A 22,403-nucleotide genomic window follows, 5' to 3' on the forward strand; every position below is an offset into this window, starting at 1 on the left:
AAGAAAAATCAAATCAGAGTTAGTTATTTTCGGGTACTTTTTGCTTGTTTACCAAACATCGAGCATTTTGTGCTGCAGATTGCTATTCCTCAAGTATGTTCAGATTGGCTGCTAAGACCAGATTAGCATGCAATATTAAATGTAATGTGGTCAGATACGAAAAAATCAGTAAGATTATATTTTTACAAGTTATTTCAGAAAATTTTTAGTTTTTTTTATACTGAAAAATTTATTTGATTATTTGGTAAATAATTTTTTTTTATAATTTTTAGCATTTTTGGAAAAACATTTTATATTTTTTCCACTTTTATCATCAATTTATTTAATTTATTTTCTTTGTTATCTTTTTTAAATAAATAATAATTTTTAATTTTTTTGTCATTTTATACTTTTCTGTTACCTTAACAATTAATTTTATCAAATACTTATAATTTAATAAATTAGTTTTTTAACTTTCAATTTTTAACCACCAATTAATTTTTTAGCTAGTTCTGTCGAACATAGCTAAAACCATGTTCGACAAAGTATTTCAATCAGCTTCTAACATTTGAAAAGTTACTTAAAATAATATTTTTTTAAAACGCTAGCCTATAATCTTTTGTATTTTCTTCCACTTTTATCATCGATATATTTATTATATTTTTTAAAAATAAATATGGTATTATTAAATTTTGTCATTTTTATATTTTTTATTTACTTAAACAACTAATTTTATCAAATATTTTTAATTTAATAAACTAATTTTTTAATTTTTAATTTTCAACTACCAAATAACTTTTCAACTAATTTTACCATATGGAAAGTGATTGAATATTCCGCATCTATAATATAATATGGTAAGACAAACAAATGTACAGGGTAGCCTTCTTGCGCCACCGGAAAATCAGATTTTTTTTCCTTCTTTTTTTCACAAAAAAAGAAAAAAGGGTCAATTGGATAACATCCAATTCAATCATTCATTTATTCTGATCGAAAATTGAACAAAAAATGGTGGAGATTAAGGAAATGATAAATAAATTCAAGAGATTTTGTTTATTTTTTTCCTATTCAGTATTCAACAACATTCATATTATAAATTCCAGATCTCTTATTGTAATTTTTTATATTTAAAAATAATATCACATTTTTTAAGGAAAATAATAATAATTTCTAAGCTACAAAATAAAATATGATATAGTAACGCTTTTTAAATCTTATGCCTCTGGCTATATAACCAAAAACAAAATATAAGTGATAAAAAGTTTAATTTTAAACTATTTATTAGATGATGATATGAAAAAAAAAAAACATTACTTAAAAATTATATTAGATGGGAACTCAAGAAAAGTGAACTCAAACTATTTCTTGAGTTGAACTGAAAAAAAAAAAAACCTAATCCAAGATTTTATTTTTTATTTTTTGGATTGCCTAATATGAGAATTTTTTTCCGGTCTTGGGTATGAGTTATAGGTGTTCTCGAACCCATTGAGTCAAACTAATCTTGCTTGTATGCATGGTTATTATCAGCCCAAAGAAATTTTACACACGGAGGAAACCAAACACAATTCTTTTACTAAATAGACCATTTTCTCACTCACATGTAAATGCATTAAAGCCTTACACCACTGTGTTCCCAAGCCTTTCAAATTCCACCGGAGCGAGCCACGTAAATGGACCAAGTGCTTATCTTGGAGCTACTGGGTTGAGGAAATGGTAGATAGAAGCATTAAGGCTCTAAATAGACTATTGATAGCGACATTCAATTGATACAGAAATACAAAGGCAACAACCATTTGATCACGATTGAGAGGCTCAATAACATGAGGAATGGGAGGTTGCTCCCCATCAAACTCGGTAGGGTTGCGACAATGTTGATCAATATAGCACAAGTTGATGGGCTCTCTAAGGTTTTGGAGGGGAGGAGTTTCAACATTTACACCTTGGTAGACATAAAGGGTTGTGATTAAAGCTTGAAAACCAAGAGGCTTTGGCGGGTTGGTTGGAGACTTGGTCATGACAAACTTGTGCATCTCCCTTGAAATCACCCTTCCAATGTTCACTCCTATATTGCTCATTATGCAATAGAACTCATGCATCACCTTCTCATTGATCTTGAGAGGAAAATCAATTAGCTTGGACCACTTCCTCTTGACAATTTCGTCGTAGAATTCCCCAATCAATAATCTGACCTCCCTCTCTTTGATGAGGCCTTGGTCAACATTGTTCTTGAATCTATCTTGGTTGGGAAGGACCAGGCATTTACCCTTTTTGGAAGCCTGGAGAAGAGGGTTTGGTGGTAGATTTAGGTGTTTATGTATGTGGTTGAGGGGATGGTTGAGGTGGTGGTTGTGGTGGTGGTGGAGGGATCTCTTGCACTTCATCATCTTCATAAGTATTAGGACGGGCCTAAGATAAACCTCTCTTTGTCACTAGTCTTCGTTTCTTGCTAGAGGTGTAACATCTCATTTTTTGTAAAATAAATTAAAAAGGATTTTATTTAAAAATAAATAGAGTTTTAGGAAAATAATAAAATTTGTGTAATTAAATAAATAAGGAGAAATAGTTTTATTAATTAAAATAATAGTTTTAAGGTAAATAAAATAAATATATGTCCTTAGAAAAAAATATTTATTCATTTGATAGGGAGTAAAATAGAGTTTCTTTTCATAAAATGATCAAATAAAGAAAAATAGAATAAATAATAGGCGCTGAGTACCCTAGTCATAAATAGAGACGTATTAGGTCAGTTTTTTCATTAGCAATACATCTCTATGCTTTCTCTTCCTTTCAATTTCGTTTTCTCTTCTTCCTCTCCCAAAACCCTTTTTTTCCCGCATACACTCAAACCTGTTTTAGTAAAATGATAATTCTAGACTCGTTAACCGTTGGATCGTTATAAAATTTGAACACTAGTTTCAGAACTTATTGTTTCACATAAGCATCGTTGAGATTTTTGATAATGTCTGTTGTGAGGGGAATGTCCCTTGCACGTATCTCTTTGTTTTTCCTTCATGCACCCAAACCTATCCAAATAAAACTACGATCCCAGACTCATTAACCGTTGGATCGTCGTAAAACTTCTCCACCAGGTTAGGAACGCATCTTCTCACATCTCCATCGTTGGGATTTGCGAAATAATGTCTTTGGTGAGAGCAATTCTCCTCGCACGGGGACAATGGAATCGAGTTTCAATCCTTCTCCTTCTGTCTAACGCTTGAAAATCTTAGCAGAACAACTAAAAGTAAAACTTGAAAAATCTCAGGAAACTGCTAGAGATGCCGCTATCGTTGCCGGAATACACACGTGAGCCTTCTTAAAGGTAAGGGATGAGTTATTCACGATTGGGGAGTAGTGAGAACATGTGTAGGAATCCTTAGATGATCAATTGGAATGAGTTTTAAGGAGTTTATGTAAATTTTGATTCTCTTTACAATTATAATTGTAAATTATATATGTTTGACGGACCAATTGATGTTCCGATGAGAAATTATTGTGAAATTGATGTGTTCCTATGTTGAGTGTGAACCCTAAAAATTGAATTTTTTATTATTTTCGTGAATCGTACTCTAAATAATCTTTTTTTTAATTGTTTATTTTATACAAATTATTTTCTTTGTTTTGTATCTTCCCACGATGATGATCAACATGTTATATATATACATATATTGTAATAATAAAAGTAATAAAATAATAAATTAAAGAAAGTTGTAAAGTTAATGCCTAGTAGTAATTGCTTTTGATATAATTTTATTATATATATGTCTGTGTCTCTCTCTGTGTGTGAGAGAGATTTTTGAGTTACACGTAAACATGTGATGGTGGATTGTGATATTGTGATATGTTAAATTGTGGACATGAAATTTGGTTGTGAATAAGTGTGTGGTTAACACTTGATGTGATAATACTTATGTTGTGAGCTGTGAATTATACAATAATCCGACTAGTATTTATGTGCAAAGTGTTAAAGGGAAAGTGTAGGATTCCTAGTTGGGAACTTAAAGTGTTAAATTATAGCACAATGTATTAAACGTGTTTGAAACACAAGTGTAAGATCATGGGTATTGTATGATTCATGACCAGTGTCTGCGTGCAAAAGTTATTTTAGGGGTTGAACCTAAATTAGGAAGGTGAGACCCTGACAGATTCTTCGGAGTCTAGGCGTTGGGATTAAAGATACTCGGTTTGAGTACTCCTTTAAACTTATGTTGATCTCATATGATTGGAACAATCTCGCAGAACAGAGTGACCCTAACTGGTCACCTTATGATTTTATTTAGTGACAGTGAAATGACAAACTCATTGTGTGATGTGTCTTGTTATGTACTCATAAACGTCCCAGTGTGGTTTTTCACTGACATTGTATCACATTGCATATAGGCATGAGTCTTAGTATAATTGTTGCATAACGATAATGCCTGTCAATTGTTTATTATAAAATTAATGAGTGTTGTTATGTCTTGACTCGAGTGTGTGATTCATGTGTAATGTAATTTGTGATTGAAAAATGAATTTTAAATGAAAAAGTGGTGAAGTAACGTGGATTGTATTAAGTTGAGTTATGTTATAAATACTTCTACAATTTATTTTTATTATGTCTTTATTTATCTGTATTTTATTTAGAAATGTGATAATTCACTCTCTATGTGTTGTTTGTGTTTGGATTCTATGATAATCTCGAACCTTGTGTTTGTAGGAGCAGATGACTAGGTAGATGACTTTAAAGAACCTCATGCTAAAGGACGCTGGGATACAATGCTCTGATAGGATGTGACATTGGAGTATGAGTTTTTATTTTAACTGCATGATGTTATTTTACTTTATTTTATTCAACTGTTTAACAAGATTTTTTTTGTAAACTTTGACGTCTTTGTTCTAAGTCAGATATGTTTTTAATAAGTTTTATTTGATAATAGTGAAGCAAATGCGACTCTTTACCCACATGAATTTGTGAACGTGATTTTTATAAAATTGATTTAATTAAATTCTGTATTTTTATATGTTTTTCTTATTTATATGTATGTCAGAATAGAGGGTGTGACAGGAGGTGATAAGAGTGCTAGCAATTTGTTTTGCTTGAGGGGTGCCATGCCAAAACTCAGAAATACCATTCCATTTAAAAGATTTGACAAAAACCAAATACAAGACAACAAAGATGATTGAAATTAAAAAGAGAAACATCCACCAACTACAATAACAAAAGTAAGCACAATAACAGAAAACAAAACTACGGAACAAGGATCACCATAAAAATGTGGTTTTGCAAAACTATCAACACTCGTTGTAACAGGGTTTTCGCGCTAGCAACTGCAGCAGTTTCCAATGAGCCAAAAATTTTGACTTGGCTCAAAACTACTACAAGTGCATAGTTGATATTCAATAAGGATTGCTTCCAGCACGTGTTTGGTGGTTACACATTCATTAATCACAAAGTGGTCATAGTTTAAAACTCAAACACATAAAAGAAAAAGGAAAAGACAAAGGTTTGCCTTTTAGAGAAACAAAACAACTTGCATTAACCCCATGCGCTTCCATCATCCGGAAACAGAAAAACATTAAACAATAGCACAAACACAAGGGCCCAAAAGTGGTTCCTAAGGGTACATTCATAGATGTTTCCTAGAATATTCAGACAAGTGTAGATTCATGAATAAGCAAGGGTTCTGAAACTCACAAGGACAAAACAAAAAGGACAAACAACAACTATAACAAGTCAAAACACGTACAAAACAAAAAATGTTTGATTTGCACAAGACTGAACCATAACAGACAAGGGTCAACAACTAAGGACACATGTTTACACCCCACATGCGAAACTAATAGTGTTTGAAAGTAGACATGTAGTTTGATAAAAATTAGTGTCTTTTTCACAGAGAGGGTGTATATACATGTTCTAGCATGCAAAGTCAAACCTTTAGGCAAGGATAACCTATCAACACACATACACCATTTTTATATTTCCAAACAACAAAGGATCATATGGAAATGCAGTTATTTTAAGAATGCAAGACACTAAAACCCTTTACAGTTGAGAACAAACCTCAGAATTTCGACAATGACAACCATAGTGTTTCCCTTTTGAGACTCAGATCACAACAAAGAAACAAAACCCTAGACTCTTCCCTATGAACATAAATGGTGTAAAGATAAAGTGAAAGTAGAAAGGCTCACGTATGGACAAAGAAGGGCTGAATTCGTGGGTGTGATAGTGATGGTGCTGGTGATGCTCTTGGCTTGGAGTGAGGGCATAGGATAGGAAGAGAGGATCACTTTCTCTTTGATGTTCTATTAGTTGGAAGAGACAGATGAATAGTAGTAGGAGAATGATGGGAATTGAAAAGTAAAAAGAAAGGTGGAGCAAGAGTGGGGAGAATAAATTATTAGAAAATAAATATTAATTAAGATTTTAAGAAAATAAATTATTAGAATAAAAAATAATTCTATTAAAGTTCCTCGAGTAAGTTAGTCTCCCCTAATAGATACTCAATCACTTTTTAAATTTGTATTATAAATAAATATTTGGCATTTCTTACCTATCTTCTAGAACTCTCACGAATCATTCAAATCTCCTGTGTACCTTTTTTTTTCCATGTTATAAACATTTCAAAACATTTTTTATGCCAAAGTGTAAATAACAATCATCAATCAAACTTGTACTAACACAATAATGCATGGCCCACCTAGCTGAGGTGAAATTACTGAATGGTATTGAATTTTCATCCTCTGAAAGTCTGAAGTACAAAGGAATATATATAAAGATTGGGATAGTTGAAGTTTCAAGTTCTTTCTTCTCTAACAGATATAGAATTGTTAAATTTGTGAATCAAGGGTGTCTTCTTTGGTTTCCCTCTCTCTCTGTCTGTCACACACACACACACTTGTATCCAATTTCTTCTCTCCATTTTTTTCTTGCACTTTTATTGTAGGATTACATTGTAAGAATGGAAGGAGAAGGAAAGGTGTCTGCAGAAAATGAGAACCAAAACAGGTTCAAAAGAATATGTGTTTTCTGTGGTAGTAGAGTTGGATACAAGTCTGCATTCAGTGATGCAGCTCTTGAGCTTGGTAAATTGATGGTATTTCCTACTCTACTGTTATATATCTAATTCATCAAAGAATATTGGCTTATTTTCCTTTTGTGCAATTATTCTACTTTTTAGGTGTTTTGCATGTATGTTATTGTTTACTTGTTTTGGTTTGTGTTGACAGGTTGAAAGAAGAATTGATTTGGTTTATGGAGGAGGAAGATTAGGGCTAATGGGTTTGATCTCTCAGACTGTGCTAAATGGAGGTTGCCATGTTCTTGGGTATCTTTTTTTTATTTTCTTAATATATTATATTAGATTATTAATATAATTTTCCTTTGAGTTCATAAACTTAATTGTTTATCTTTTATTTGTTAGAGTGATTCCAGAAGCTCTATTGCCTCGTGAGGTACCATTTTTTTTATCTTTAATTAGTATGATCAAGTGCTTCTTTCAATCTGAATTCTTCCTCACCAAAGGCTAATTAATTCTCATCAAATCCCACTTTTAGATATCTGGAGAGACCTTTGGAGAAGTGAAAACAGTTGCAGATATGCATGAAAGGAAGTCAACAATGTTTGAACATGCTGATGCATTCATAGCACTTCCTGGTAAATATTGCAGTCATAAAATTTCAATGTTCTGTTTAACATTTTAAACATTTTTCTAGTGGCTTCATATACATAGAAACTTTATTAAAGTTGCACTGTTCAGGAGGATATGGAACCATGGAAGAGCTGCTAGAAGTGATAGCCTGGTCTCAACTAGGAATACATGATAAACCAGTATGATTATACTTATTTATTCCTTCAAGATGAATTAATATGTCATCAAAATGTTTAAAATCAGGAAGAATTTAGAAATTCTTTTCTTTTAATGTATCAGTAGTTCCTGAACTTTTTATTAGATCCTTAAACTATATATATATAGTTGGATTCTTGATCTTCTACAGTTTTTGTAAATGAGTCAGGCTTGAAATCACCAGAAAAATAACAATTTGTGGTAATTTTACTAACTCCAGACACCTGATTGTAAAAACTGCAAAAGATCAAAGACTCAATTATATTTTTTTTAATTTAGATATCTAATTATAAATTCTCAAATATTTCAAGAACTTATATATAATTGAATTTGGCACATGGGTCATCTTCTGTTGTTATTTATTTTCATTTCAACTTTGAACATACAGGTGGGATTGTTTAATGTAGATGGGTATTTCAATAGCTTGTTGAGCCTATTTGATAAGGGAGTGGAAGAGGGTTTTATAGAAAACTCTGCAAGGCATGTTATGGTCATAGCAGACACAGCAATAGAACTGATAAAGAAAATGGAGGTAAGATATATAAGACAAAACATGCAATTTGCAAATCTTCATAATGCCTGAGGTAGACATTTGTTGTTGGTCTGCTTTGGGATTATTAGAGAGAATGAAGAAACAAAGTTGAAGATAAAAAGTATAGGGAATGATTTGTCTTGTTCATTTATTTGTTTTCTATTTTTTTTTTCTCACAGGAATATGTTCCGGTCCTTGGTATGGTTGCACCCAAATAAAGTAGGGAAGTGAACCAATTATTAGAGGCTACTCAAAGTGGGGAACCCATAGTATCTTAAATCTCGATCGTCCATCTTAGTAAAATATAAGATAATATACATAATTCAATTTAGTTTCATTTTGCTGAGAAGAAAATGACAGCAAAGTGCTCTGTCTCTTTCTCTGGTGCGCATGTCTCAAGATCCCACATCTCAACTACCCTTTGTTGAGCATGAAACATGAATGTTTCTCATCATGATCAAATTTCAATGATACTGAAGTTCATGAGACTTAATTATCTCTTTTTGACAAAGGATATCAAATAGTATTTGTTTGGAACAACTTTTTATCGAAAATAGTAGTGATGGGGGGTGTTCACGGGTCCATTTGGTTTGGATTTGAGAAAAAATAATATTCGAACCAATTGATTTAAATTGGTTTGGATTTTAGAAATTTTTTTCTAATCTAAATCAAACCAACTAGTTTTGAAAAAAAAATTGAAAATAACATGATTTTATTGCAAATTTGATAAATAATGTTGTCATAAAATAATATAAGCAAAATATATGAATGTAATTGACTTATACCAATTAAATAATAACATAAATTATAAAAATAACACATGATTAATTGATTAAATCATAAAACTTCATCTATATGTAATATAGAAAGAAAATAAACTAAATTATCATACACAAACCTTGATTTAAAGGTAAAATGAAGTGAAAATACAATGAAAAGATTCAAGAGAACACAACAGTAAATTAATTAAGCATTAAAAAATAATAAAATAATATAAATATAATATAAGGAGAGATTAAATTATACTTATGTAACTTAAGCAACTGTTATACTATTTGGATTGTCGAGTTCAACCCGAACAAGAAAAAAAAATGTTTTGCTGAAGTCGAAAATCACGAACGCGGTTGAACTTCCTGAAGCGTGATAGTCACTCATCTAAAAGGTTTATCCGTGGTGTCCCATGCAAACCTCCCAAGATACAATGGGAACGTCTTAACAGAACTAAGGTGACAGAAATCGCAAACAAAAAATGATTGACCCAGGAGTAAAGAGGGAGAAGGTTGAATAGAGGCAAAAAGAAGCAAAGAAGAAAAAACAAAGAAAAACCAAGAAGAAGCCAATGGCCTCATTTCCTTTTAAAATCATTTTTCAAAAAAAAACTTTAGCCAACTTTTTTTATCACCAATAAAGAGCCTATAATTGCCATTGCCCCCCTCTTAATTTCCACTCTTATTGGCATTAATAGGAAATTTGAATTTCAAAATTTGAATTTAAATGTCATAACTTGTCCGTTTAATTAAATATTTTTTAAGAAAATTCTTTTGAAATAATTATTAAAGTTACAACAATCCCCTACATATTTCAAAAGAATAAATTACATTTAATAAATAAAAGAAAATTCCTGGGTCAACGTGAAGTGTAATGCATCGGACCTGGTATAACAAACTATATGAACCAGATGTAGACTGATAGGACTTAACACACAGTGTAGTTGGTGTAGCAATCTATATGAACCAAAAACACTTGGCATGTGATAGCGGTCTACCAATCACAAGACTCCCTCATAGTCTTTGTTGTTATCGTTGTGTTGCGCTACTAGGTCATGCACGTGCCCGGTATTTATGAGTGCTCTAGAGATCTCGCCAAGATCTCATGCAAGCGGCCCCACCTGACATTCATATAGGTGATTTCATCAAGTGCATGCTGCAAATCATACACCACTCATAAGGGATATGAAAATCATTAAAAACTTTATAAGATGTAAAACTTTCTCAAACATGTAAAGTTTACTATAAAGTTTATCCTCTCATTAATGCAGCTCTAACACTTTCTCACACCATAAGAAGGGACTAAAAGCAAATTGATAGAAATCAATTTGAGTGTTAGCAGAACTGACAAGTGACTTGTTTTTACTCATATGAACCTTCTTCATGGGATCTCCAATCACAAAGGTTGAGTTACCATCACTTGTTTGTTTTCAAGTGGCTTAAGTCTCATTTCCCTCGATGTTTCTAATAACATATTCCTCCTTAAGGGTTTTGTCAAAGGATCTGCTAAGTCTCTTTTTGACTTCACATAATCTATGAAAATTGTTCCATCTCTTAGCAACTGCTTAACCACATTATGTCTAGTTGTATATGTGTATTTTTCCCATTGAATGTTTTATTCTTAGCCACAGCTATCGCTGACTGGGAATCACAATGCATAGATATTAATGGGGTCAATTTGATTCCTAAAGGAATGTTAGCTAAGAAGTTTTTCAACCACTCAGCCTCACTACCAGCCATTTCAAGAGCAACAAACTCTAACTCCATCGTTAATCTAGCAATAATAATTTGTCTGACTGATCTCCAAGCTACTGCACCACCACTAAGAGTAAACACATAACCACTAGTGGATTTTGTCTCATCTAAATCAGAGATCTAGTTAGCATCGTTATACCCTTCAAGTATTGCGAGAAATCCACTATATTCAATACCATAATCCATGGTACCTCTCAGATATCTCATAAGTCTAACAAGTGCATCCCAATGGTCCTGGTTAGGACTATGGGTATAACTACTCAATTTGCTTATTGCATATGCAATATCAGGTCTAGAAAAGTTCATCAAATGTAGTAAGCTCCCAATGATTTGGGCATATTGAGTTTGAGCAATTGGTTCTCCTTTATTTTTTTTAATTGAGAGTTAGCATCATAAGGGATACTCACTAACTTAAAGTCATAATATTTATACTTCCTAAGAAGTTTCTCAACATAATGCTCTTGGGATAGTAATATACTATCTCCCTTCCTTACAATTTTAACTCCCAAAATAACACTTGCTTCACCCATGTCTCATATCAAATTTAGATGCTAAGAAAGATTTAGTTTTAAAAACTATATCATTGCATGTACCAAAAATAAGCATGTCATCCACATACAAGCATATAGTAACATGATCATCATTCATAGACTTTGTATACATGCATCTATCAGCATCACTACTAGAAAAACCATCAACAAGTAAAGTCTCATTAAATTTTTCATGCCATTGTTTAGGCGCTTGTTTTAAACCATATAGGGATTTCAAAAGTTTGCACGCTTTGTTCTCTTGACCATCCACCACACACCCCTTAGGTTGAGTCATATATATCTCTTCCTCTAAATCATCATTCAAGAAAGTTGTCTTAACATCCATCTGATGAATCACTAACTTATGGATTGCAACTAAGTGTTCTGGTGGTCGGCAAGTGTACCGAATCGCACAAGTAGTATAAAACGGTAAGACAGAATATCGTATCCTCAGGGAATTTATTTCACTCAGGCCATGTACATTCAGTATGTAAACATTTGTATGGAGTAAAAGCAAGGTAAATATTGAGTTCTATACTAGAAAACCTATGTGACATAAACAAAATATATAAAACTATAAAGGGTGAAAACTATCAAGTTAAAACCGTTGGGTCGTTCTACTGAATTCCTCTTGATGTTTAAGAAGTATTTTTTTCTATTTAACATTATTCTAGTGTTCTTATGCTGAGAAACTACTCAAACCATGATTCCTCAAGTGAATGAGCCTAACTCTCTTTAAACTTCGTTCTTGATCCCTCAACAAACTTAGTCTAAAAGAGTTGCATTAAGACTACAACATAATATGGACTAGATCACTGTACTCCATTCCTAGACATACATATTTCTAGCTTGCTCTATCAAGTTCTAAGGTTTTAAAGCATTTCCCAATACTAAAATTCCTAACTACACATACAAATGGGTGCTCAAGCCACAAATAAGCATAAATAGAAGCAATGAACACATAAAAATAACATTAAATAGATAGTAGGAGTGTTACATCAAGATTGTTCAGCAGAGCTCCCCAACAAAGAGGCTTAGCCTTCCATTACAAGCAAAAACTCAAAATACAAGAAATGACCAATTTTTGGTGAAAGAAATGGAAGAAGATGGTTGAAGATGTCTCATACAACCTCTAAACCCTAAATTTCTCTCTTTTTTGGCCTAAGCTCTCTCTGTTGCTCTCCTTGTGTATCTTCTACCTCCTCTAATGCGAACTCTCTTCTATTTCCGCCAACTTCAGTGTTTTAAAGGCTCTTGGACCTTTCAGCTTGCGAAGGCTCGCTTAGCGAGACTGGCTCGCTAAGCGAGAGTTAGTGAATTTTCGCTTAGCGAGACAGGACGCGCTGAGCGTGAGAAGAGACAACGTCCTCGCTGGGCGAGCACATCTCTGGCTTATCCTCTTCTAGGGTTTCCCAATCTGCTAAGCGAGATGTATGGCCTCGCTAAGTGGATGCCACTCGCTGAGTGGATCTGTCTCACTGAGCGAGTCATCAACTACTTGAACATTCTCTTCTTTGGCTTGAAACTGATTTGGATTCAATATTAATTCATAAAATTGGAGTATCTACTCTATAAAATCACACTATAGAGAAAAATATGTACAATTCCTACAAATAGAACCATAAATTGGAGGTAAAAGGCTAATTCCTTGAAAATATTCAATATCAAAACTAACTCATGAATAGCAAGTAACACTAAGGCTATCAAAATCCTAATGGAGGAAATCCTTGTAACAGGTGCAAAGGTATAAAAAAAATCTATGTTAGGTTTCTAAGTAAAACCTTTAGCAATCGACCTTGCCTTGTACTTATCTATAGATCCATCAGGGTTATACTTCCTCTTAAAGATCCATTTACATTCAATAGGATTTGCACCCTCAGGTAGATCTACTAAAGTCCATGTATTATTTTTTTTAATAAAGTCAATTTCAGTCCTAATGGCTTGCTCCCAAAGGTTTGCACCCAAAGGTTTGCATCTGAAGAACTAATAGCTTCTGAAAAACTTAAGGAATCATCCTTAATAAGATATGTATAAAAGTCATCCCCAAAATATTTTTCTATCCTATGTCTTTTACTTCTCCTCAAATCCTCGCTTATAGGTTCACTATAGGTTTCAACTAGTTGTTCAAGACTAGAAACGGTACTGGAACTAGCCCTAGACTTCAAATGGAAAATGTCCTCAAAGAATTCGACATTCTTGGTCTCCATGATGGTGTCGCACTCAATCATATCACTCTTAAGAACTAGAAATCTATAGGCAGCACTATGTTCAGCATAACCAATAAACAAACAATCATAAATCTTAGATCCAATTTTCCTTTCCTTTGGATCGGGTAACATCACTTTGGCTAGGCACCCCCACACTCTCAGATATTTGAGATTTGGTTTATATCCTTTCCATAACTCACAAGGGCTTAAACTAGTTTTCTTATGTGGAATTCTATTTTGTAAAAACAAGCCGTCAAGAGGGCTTCACCCCAAAGGTTGTTAGGAGTAGAGGAACTAACAAGTAAAGCATTCATAATTTCCTTAAGGGTTCTATTTTCCTTTCAGCTACTCCATTTGACTCGGGTGAATATGGGGGGTGTAAACTCATTGACAAATGTACCAATTTGTCACAAGTAGTAAAGTAAAACAGAAGTCTGAGTGTCAAATTCACAGGGACTTTATTTGTACTTTAGATTGGTGCAAACCCAATTTTTAAGCAATTAGAAAGGGTAGAAGAGATAAAGAATTGTAAGTGTGTAATTTAAGGGCCAAGGTAGAAGAGAAGAAAATGAGAAAAATAACTTATGATGCAATGTTAATAATTTTCTCCATCTAATGTTATCCTAGTTTTCACCCGCATCTACTATGACACTCTATCTTTGATTTCCCGCATGAAGAACCTAATTTATCTATTTTTCTCTCCCAAATTTCTTTGCAAAGGTAAAAACAGAAAATTGCATTAAGATTAAAGATGGATAAAATAAGCTAAACAAATATCACTCTATTTCTAGCAATAATTTCATTTAGATGTCATTTCCCAGTTCTTAGAAAAAAAACATTTTTCAATGCATTATTCCCTAAACACTACATGAACATCGGTGATTAGACCATAATCAATAAAAAAATAAGCATAAAAAACAGCAATAGAAACTAGATTGAATTAAATAGATAATAGGAAACAATTACATTACAAGAGTTGGTCTGCCAGGGTCCCAACAATGGGGGTTTAGCCACTCATTGCCATGAAAGACTTTACACTTTAGTGGCTGATGTGGATAGAAGAATGGAAGGGATGGATAAAAGTATAAAAGGGAAGAATGGCTAAGGAATGAGGGTTTCCCCTATGAGAGATGTTCAGGCTTTGAATGTATTCAATACAGAGCTCTGAGACTCAGTGTGTCTTTCCCTTCTGCTTCCTACTCCTTTTATAGGCCTAAGGTAGCTTAAAATCCAGATGACCTCACGTTGAGCACGCACTCATGGGCTTAGCGGGAATGACTATGTGATCATATGCTAAGTGCGGCAACGTCGGGTATTAGCGGGAATGGTGGTGATCATGCGCTTAGCGCAGAATTCGCACTAAGCGCATCTTTGGACTTTCTCGTGGGCCTTCTTTGCGCTAAGTGTGAGCTGGCCACTAAGTGAAGAGACTCGTTGGGTTTGTCTTGTGCACTAAGCGAACTGTCTCAATCTCCACCTTTTTCTTCAAGGCTTTTTCTTCAAGTTTTTGCATCAATTTTCTTCCAAAGCACTTGAAATTTTCTTCTTTTGAATCATGCTGGTAAAAAATTACAATGATATTAAATTTCCCATTATTTCATTAAAAACAACCGTAAAGTAAAGGAATTCTAATCATTCTTAGCCAAAATTGACTATCAATTAAACTCAAATTTCGCATTTATCAGGAGGTTACTTCATGAATTATACCTTCTTTTTCACAAAAGTCATTAAACAAAGTGTACTCACCACCCCTATCAGATCTTAGCCTCTTGATTTTTCTATTCAATTGATTTTCAACTTCGGCTTTATAAGATAAGAACATATCAAACACTTCATCTTTATGTCTAATTAGATAAACTTTAGTATATCTAGACTAATCATCTATAAAGGTTACAGAGTAACTTTTACCTCATCTTGTCTTAGTTTGTTTTAAATCAACAAGATCAAAATGAATTAAGCCTAGCATTTCAATTTCACGTTGTATAGAAGGACATGATTTCTTAGTTAATTTTGATTCAACACATATTTCACATTTCTTACTTTGTTTATCATACATATTAATTAAACCTAGTCATTGCAATTTCATAACATACGTTGGATTAGCATGTCCTAATCTAGCATGCCATATATCATAAGAATCAATCAAGTAAGCAGAACAAGATGCATTCTTATTAATCACTTCAGAAACATTGAGTACAAAGAGAGCTTAATCACAATAACCCTTCCCCACAAATACATTATTCTTGGTCATAATTATCTTATTAGACTCAAAGGATATCTTTACCCCAACCTTTCCCAACAATGCTACAGAAACAAGGTTAACTCTGATAGAGGGAAAATGTAGCACATCATTCAAAGCTAGTGTTTTCCCAAATGTGAGCTTGAGAAGAACTTTCCCTATCCTTGAACCAGAGTAGTTCTCGAATCACCAAGATAAACTTGTTCTTCTCCATCCCCCATATCAATGTAGGAGGTAAACAACTATTATTATTAGAGATGTGCCTGGTAGCCTAGAGTCTACCACCCATTTGTTCACATTGGTAACAACATTTACTTGAGAAATGACCGCAGCAATAATGTCATTTCTTTCAACCAGGTTAGCCCTAAACTTAATAGGATTGTCATTTCTCACAATAATGTACCTCCACAGAGGAGAAAAATGTCCTGGCTTCCCACAAACAAAACGGGCTCCCTTTTTCTTGAAAGAAGGATTAGAAGCAGGAGCATGTGGGATGGGATTAGAAGGAGCCGCACGTGGGTTATTATATTTGTACTTATTCTTGTTAATGTGATCAATTTTGTTGGCATACCTCTTACGAAATGGTTTGCCTTGTATCGTGTTTGCCTTGGCAGACATTGCTTTGGTCCTTGCTGCAACACTTTCTTTCCTATTTGTATCTTCAATGATAATGTGGGTGATAAGGTCTGGCAGTGACATCTGTTTGTGTATATGCTTTAACTATTGTTTATAGTCTGTCCAAGACTCTGACAGCTTCTCAATCAGGTGTTCAGAAATGAACTTGTCAGGTAGAGAGATGTTTTCAGTCTTCTAGCAGCTTGTGGTATTCGTTGATTTGTACCTTGATGTCTTTTTTCTTTGTTCATGGTCCAACGGTAGTAGTTAGTGATGATGAATCTCTATCTGACCACGTTCTAGATAGTGTATTTAAGTATGAGAGAGTCCTATATCTCTTTGGATTCCTTGTAGGAGTAGTAGACATCGAAAAGATCATTAGACAAGGAACTTAACAAAGTGTGATGACATACCTTATTGGCTTGAACCCATTGTTGAAGTTGATTGTTATCAACAACGACATCAGGTTTGGGAGTGGAAAGAGCGAAGACAACTTCATTCATGTCCAACAAGATATGAACGTGTTCCTGCCAGTGACAAAAATTTTGGCCACTGAAGACCTTAAGTTTTGAGACGTCAGGCAGCGACTTAGCAAAGATTGTCATAGGTGGCGTGGGGTTGGAAGTGTCGGCACTGTTGACAGGTTTTGCAGCTTCAGCCATGAAATAAACCTTTTAGATTGTTGTTACTAAAGTCAAAAATCACGAATGCGGTTGAACTTCCTGAGGTGTGGCAATCACTAACCTAAAAGGTTTATTTGTGGTGTCCCACGCAAACCTCCCAGGATACAACAGTAACATCTTAGCAGAACTAAGGTTACAGAACTCGCAAAGAAAAAATAATTTATCAGGATTAAAGAGGGAGAAGGCTTAATAGAGGTAAAGAGAAATAAAGAAGAAAAAAAAACAAAGAAGAAAAACCAAGAAAAAGCCAATGAACTCATTTCCTTTTAAAATCATTTTTCAAAAAAAACTTTAGTCAAATTTTTCTATCACCCATAAAGAGCCTATAATTGTCATTGTTTCCCTCTTGACTTCCACTTTTATTGACATTAATAGGAAATTTGAATTTAAATACCATAACTTATCCATTTAATTAAATATTTTTAAAAAATTTCTTTTGAAATAATTATTAAAATTACAACAAAAAATTCAAACTAATTTAATCTGTTCAATTTGGATTGTCGAACTTGTGAATACTCCTACAAAATAGATACTTAAAAAAATCACTTAAGATAATAAAAATATATATTTTTCTCAATTAAACTTAGCCAAATTTTTTTAGTTATTAACTTATTATGTCATTTAAAGTGTGTACCAAAAAGGTTGTGGGGAAAGAGTATGATAATCTTGTTCTGAATTATAACTATTTTTCGATTATGGTTTCAAGGGACAAGTTGTTTTTCGGTTCACGTTGCCTTATACAACTTAGGGAACCTACGGATTTTGCCCCCATTGCTCAAAAGTCATTAGAACACCAATATGACAATCAATTTTTGCGTGACATGATTAAGTATTAATTTTTTATTATAAATTATAAATCTTAGTTATATGTCATGTGAAAAATAATCGAGATCATAGACATCTAATAATCTGAAATCATTTTTTTCCATATTTTGTCTTCGGATTGGAACCCAATCCATCACCCAGTTACATGCAATAAAAATTATTACGTTACAAAATTAAAAATCAATAAGTATATCATAATATAATTTCCGTAATCATTTACCATATAGCATTATTCTTATTTAGAAATATTAGTGCATATGCGATTGTCTTTTACAAAATATTGAATTTCAATGAATTTAGAACAGTAAAAAATCAAATATTTTATTTAGATATTGTTTCTGGTATTCTCGTTAAAAAAATATTTCTATTATAAAAGAAATAAAACACAGAACTTTGACTTTGTTTGCAAATATAAAAATATTTTTAACTCCCACACGTACTAAAAATAAAATGAAAATTTTAACCAAAATATAGTTGTAGTAGAATCAAAAATATTTTTACCTTAACCTGCGTAATTATAATGAACTCACGCTCTTAAAAGAATTTAATTTTCATATAGGAGGTAACTTTTAAGATAATTATTATAAAAGTTAATAAATTTTTTATATATTATATTTGTGATTGAATCACTGTATAAAATATTTTACATTATCAATATATAACATTTTTTCTCTAATAAAAATTCATCATTGATTTGACTGTTAAAATAATTGTTATAAAAAATCAATAAAATTATTTTACATTTTAATTTGTAATTAAATAATAATATAAAAATTCTTTACATCATCTATTCATAGATTATTTACTCTTTATAAAAATAAAAGAAGAATTTAGTCATTTTTAGTGTTCGTATTTTTGGTTAAACTTTGTTTTGGTCCCAATATTTTTATATCGATGAATTTAATCATTCAACTTAAAAAAATATATGAATTTAATCTTTTTTTCAATTTAAGAGGATCAAAAACCACTATTAAATGTCAAGTTGAAACATAAAGAGGGACTAAATTCATAAATTGTTAAATAATTAAAAGATTAAATTCATTAATTATAAACTCTACAGATCAAAACATATTTAAGGAAAAATAGAGATTTTATTTATCAAGTTTTGAATGGGGTATTTCTTGGGAGGATGGGAGCCAAGAAATAAGAGGTCTTGTGCCAGTTGTTTTTCAAACTAAAATAATATTGGTTTATAAAATTAAAATTATGTAATTTTATATTACTCTTTTATTTACATTCATTGATCATTTAATCCCTAACATTAAAGTTCAATAACGTAACTTAAGTAAACTATTAGTCATTTTATTAGCATATTGTCTATTAGAGTAGAATTAGACTTTGATTCCTCAAATCTAAATTTATAATTTATTTTTTCACTATAAATATGCATGTTTAGGGATTTTTTTTAAAATTGGGATCATTTTTAAATAATTACCCAAAAGTGATAAGTTATAACAACATGACTTTATATTTTTTTTTTCAACCAAAGTCATAAAATTATTTAAGATTATCGTTAAACTTTTTTACGGCTTTAAAGTCGTAAGCAATTTTTTTTTTGCTTTTATGATTTCAAAGTAGTAAAAACTTTTTTTTACAACTTTGAAGTGTAAAACTTTTTTTTAATGTTAAAGTTATTTTTTAAAAAAATAATAGTTTATTTATTTTTTTACGTTTTTTTTCTTCTAATTTTTCCAAATTATAAAATTTATTTATTTAATTATCAAATAAATAATTTTAATTTTACTTATTAATAGTTTTTATTTAATATAGTGTATATTTTTATGATTTTATTTTATATATTGTTAATTTATTTTAATGCTTTATTATTTAAAATATATTAAATATTTTAATATTGTTTTATTTAAATGTTTTTGTTTATTTTAAATTTAGATAATCTATTAATAAAAATACATACTAAAATTAATGTATTATGTTATTTTTAATTTTAGTATGGACTTCAGTATACAATGAGATGAACGAACTAATTTTAAAATAGGTCTAAAAAATGTTCATTGTGTAGAACTAAAGAACATAATCGTACTAATTGTCCATACAAATAAGTACATAACTAATATAGTTTTTATTTTTATGTTTTTCTTTAATTTGTATTGTTCATTTTATATTAATGTATTATGTTATTTTTAATTTTAGTATGTATTTTTATTAATAGATTATCTAAATTTTAAATAAACAAAACATTTAAATAAAATAATATTAAAACTATTTAATAAATTTAAATAATAAAACATTAAAATAAATTAACGACATATAAAAAGCCAATAAAAAATATACATCATATTAAATAAAAATTATTAATAAGTAAAATTATAATTATTTATTTGACAATTAAATAAATAAATTTGTTTATAATTTGGAAAAATTAGAAGAAAAAAACTCAAAAAATAAAAAACTATTATTTAAAAAAAATAACTTTAACATTCAAAAAAAAAATTTACAAGTTCAAGGATCATATACTGACGATATTTATTCAATTCAAGAGTTGAATTGACAAATTTGATTATGTTAGACACCACTTTTGTAATTCTAATTTTCATATCAAATTGAGTGATGGCTATTAAAATCGAACTAAGTTTGTTCTTTTATATTATTAAGAATTAAATTAACTGGTAATGTAAATTTCAGATACTAAAATTAATGTTTTAGTCGTTAAAAGTATGAAATGGCAAATATCCTTGTTCCATCTCCTTCCATCTTGTACGATCTATTTACTATTTATTATTTTCCTAGTAGAAATGTCAACACAATGCAGCCATTGTATCCAAGAATTTGGAACCATCACATCTAGAGAATATCATGCAATTGTTTTTTTATTCTCCGTTGATAGCGGAATCACTCAATTCATTTCATACTAGTTCTAAAAGATAGATAAATTCAATTCAAAGCATGGCATGGATCATCAATTTATGCCGACTAATCACTGGAACTTTATGATGAACAAAAATTAAAGAGGGCCATTAAAACTTGCGTAGGACAAGTTCAATTAATAAAACCATGTTCAATAAAATAATGATACCATAGCAACTTGAAAGAAGTGTTCCAACCGAGCCTGCATGGCTACAACACTGGTACAAGTTGAATATATTATAACATGTGCAGCATGCATAGCTTAATAATGTAGTCTAATATAAAATGCCAAAACCCTATAGGACTTGATTGTGTCGATGTGATTCACAATTCCATCGAGTGTTATACTGACCCCTTGAAAAGTGTAGTTGTCTACAACAGACCACTAAAACAAAAAATAATGTTATTTAATCCACGCACATATATAGGGAGAATATTTAATAAGACTAAGAGCTTAAAAAGTGAAAAGAGTTAATCCTAACCAAACAAGTATACATGAGATTCACTCTTTTCATGCCCTCTCTCTCACTCGCTCTCTCTCTAGAAGGAATGAACCTAGAAAAGAACGTGAGTTGGCATTGAATTGAAGATAGTAGGATCAAGTGATCAACATTACATATCAAGTATTTTACCAATAAAGGTGATAAATCTTCTAAAGTTATGAGAGATGAGAGAGAGAGGGAGAGAGAGAAGGAAAGAGGGTGTGCGAGGGAGAGGGAGAGAGAGACGGACAGTGAGTGAGAGAGAAACCGCCAGAGTGAGGGAGAAATCCAGAGAGAGGGAAACACTGTCAGAGAGTGTTTTTGCGAGAGTGAGAACCCAAACAAACGACCGAAACACTGAGAGGAATCGCACGTATGATGTAGCGCCTACTAGAGGGAACGAGTACGAGTGGCAAACTGTGAACTACAAGAAGCGTAGAGATAAGAACAAACAGGCGTACGGCGGGAATGGAGGAGGCCAGCAGCATCGTCGGCGAAACTGGAGGGAAGACGCAGACATTACCTCTTTTTACTTTACCAGATTCCCGGAGGAGGTAACCAAGGTCGAGCTGTGGAACCATTTCCGACAGTGGGGGGAAGTTAAAGAGATATTTATCCCCAACCGGAGGAACAAGGAGGGGAGAAGATACGGGTTCGTGCGTTTCAGAGGAGTTGCAGATGTGAGAACCGTAGAAAAAGCTCTTGACAATAGCTTCTTTCGTGGCTTAAAATTACATGTTAACACCCCCAAATACAAACGTGGAGTGGTGATGAAGGACCAAACCCAACAAAAGCCTGCGGGGGCAAAGGTGGGTATGGTCGGAACAACACGTACGGGGGTAGCTTCTCGCAGAGATGTACTGGGGACAATAACCACAAAATCTTTCACAGAGATAGTGGCGTCGCCGAGGAAGAAGCAAAACACCTGCTCTACGATCTCGTTGCCCATCTCTGAGGAAGACAAGGCTCGCTACCAAAACGCCTGGGTCGGTAGGTTGAAGAAGATAGAGACCTTTGAAAGACTGGAAGAGGAAGTGGAGTGGCATGTGGGTCCAAGCATTTCGGCTATATACATGGGGGATGATATGGCCCTCCTCTTCG

The 22,403-nt window shown here is 32.2% G+C and overlaps 1 protein-coding gene across 1 annotated transcript; it reads left to right on the forward strand.

Moving 5' to 3' along the window:
• Positions 1–6,724: 6,724 nt before the first annotated feature.
• LOC100783827 (cytokinin riboside 5'-monophosphate phosphoribohydrolase LOG1) lies at positions 6,725–8,882 on the forward strand. The gene is made up of 7 exons (XM_014762800.3): positions 6,725–7,052; positions 7,186–7,283; positions 7,380–7,410; positions 7,513–7,612; positions 7,716–7,786; positions 8,191–8,334; positions 8,514–8,882. The coding sequence occupies exons 1-7, from the start codon at positions 6,918–6,920 to the stop codon at positions 8,550–8,552; spliced, it is 618 nt and encodes a 205-aa protein (XP_014618286.1). The 5' UTR covers positions 6,725–6,917; the 3' UTR covers positions 8,553–8,882.
• The last annotated feature ends 13,521 nt before the right edge of the window (positions 8,883–22,403 follow it).

Source organism: Glycine max, chromosome 10 (assembly GCF_000004515.6).
Source record: "Glycine max cultivar Williams 82 chromosome 10, Glycine_max_v4.0, whole genome shotgun sequence".
Lineage (NCBI taxonomy): Eukaryota > Viridiplantae > Streptophyta > Magnoliopsida > Fabales > Fabaceae > Glycine > Glycine max.

Bases quoted from the DNA above. Each gene is read 5' to 3' on its own strand.
- LOC100783827 (XM_014762800.3), top strand. From the start codon at position 6,918: ATGGAAGGAGAAGGAAAGGTGTCTGCAGAAAATGAGAACCAAAACAGG. The intron at 7,053-7,185 runs GTATTTCCTACT...TTGTGTTGACAG, and splicing joins TTGAGCTTGGTAAATTGATG to GTTGAAAGAAGAATTGATTT. The intron at 7,613-7,715 runs GTAAATATTGCA...TGCACTGTTCAG, and splicing joins TGCATTCATAGCACTTCCTG to GAGGATATGGAACCATGGAA.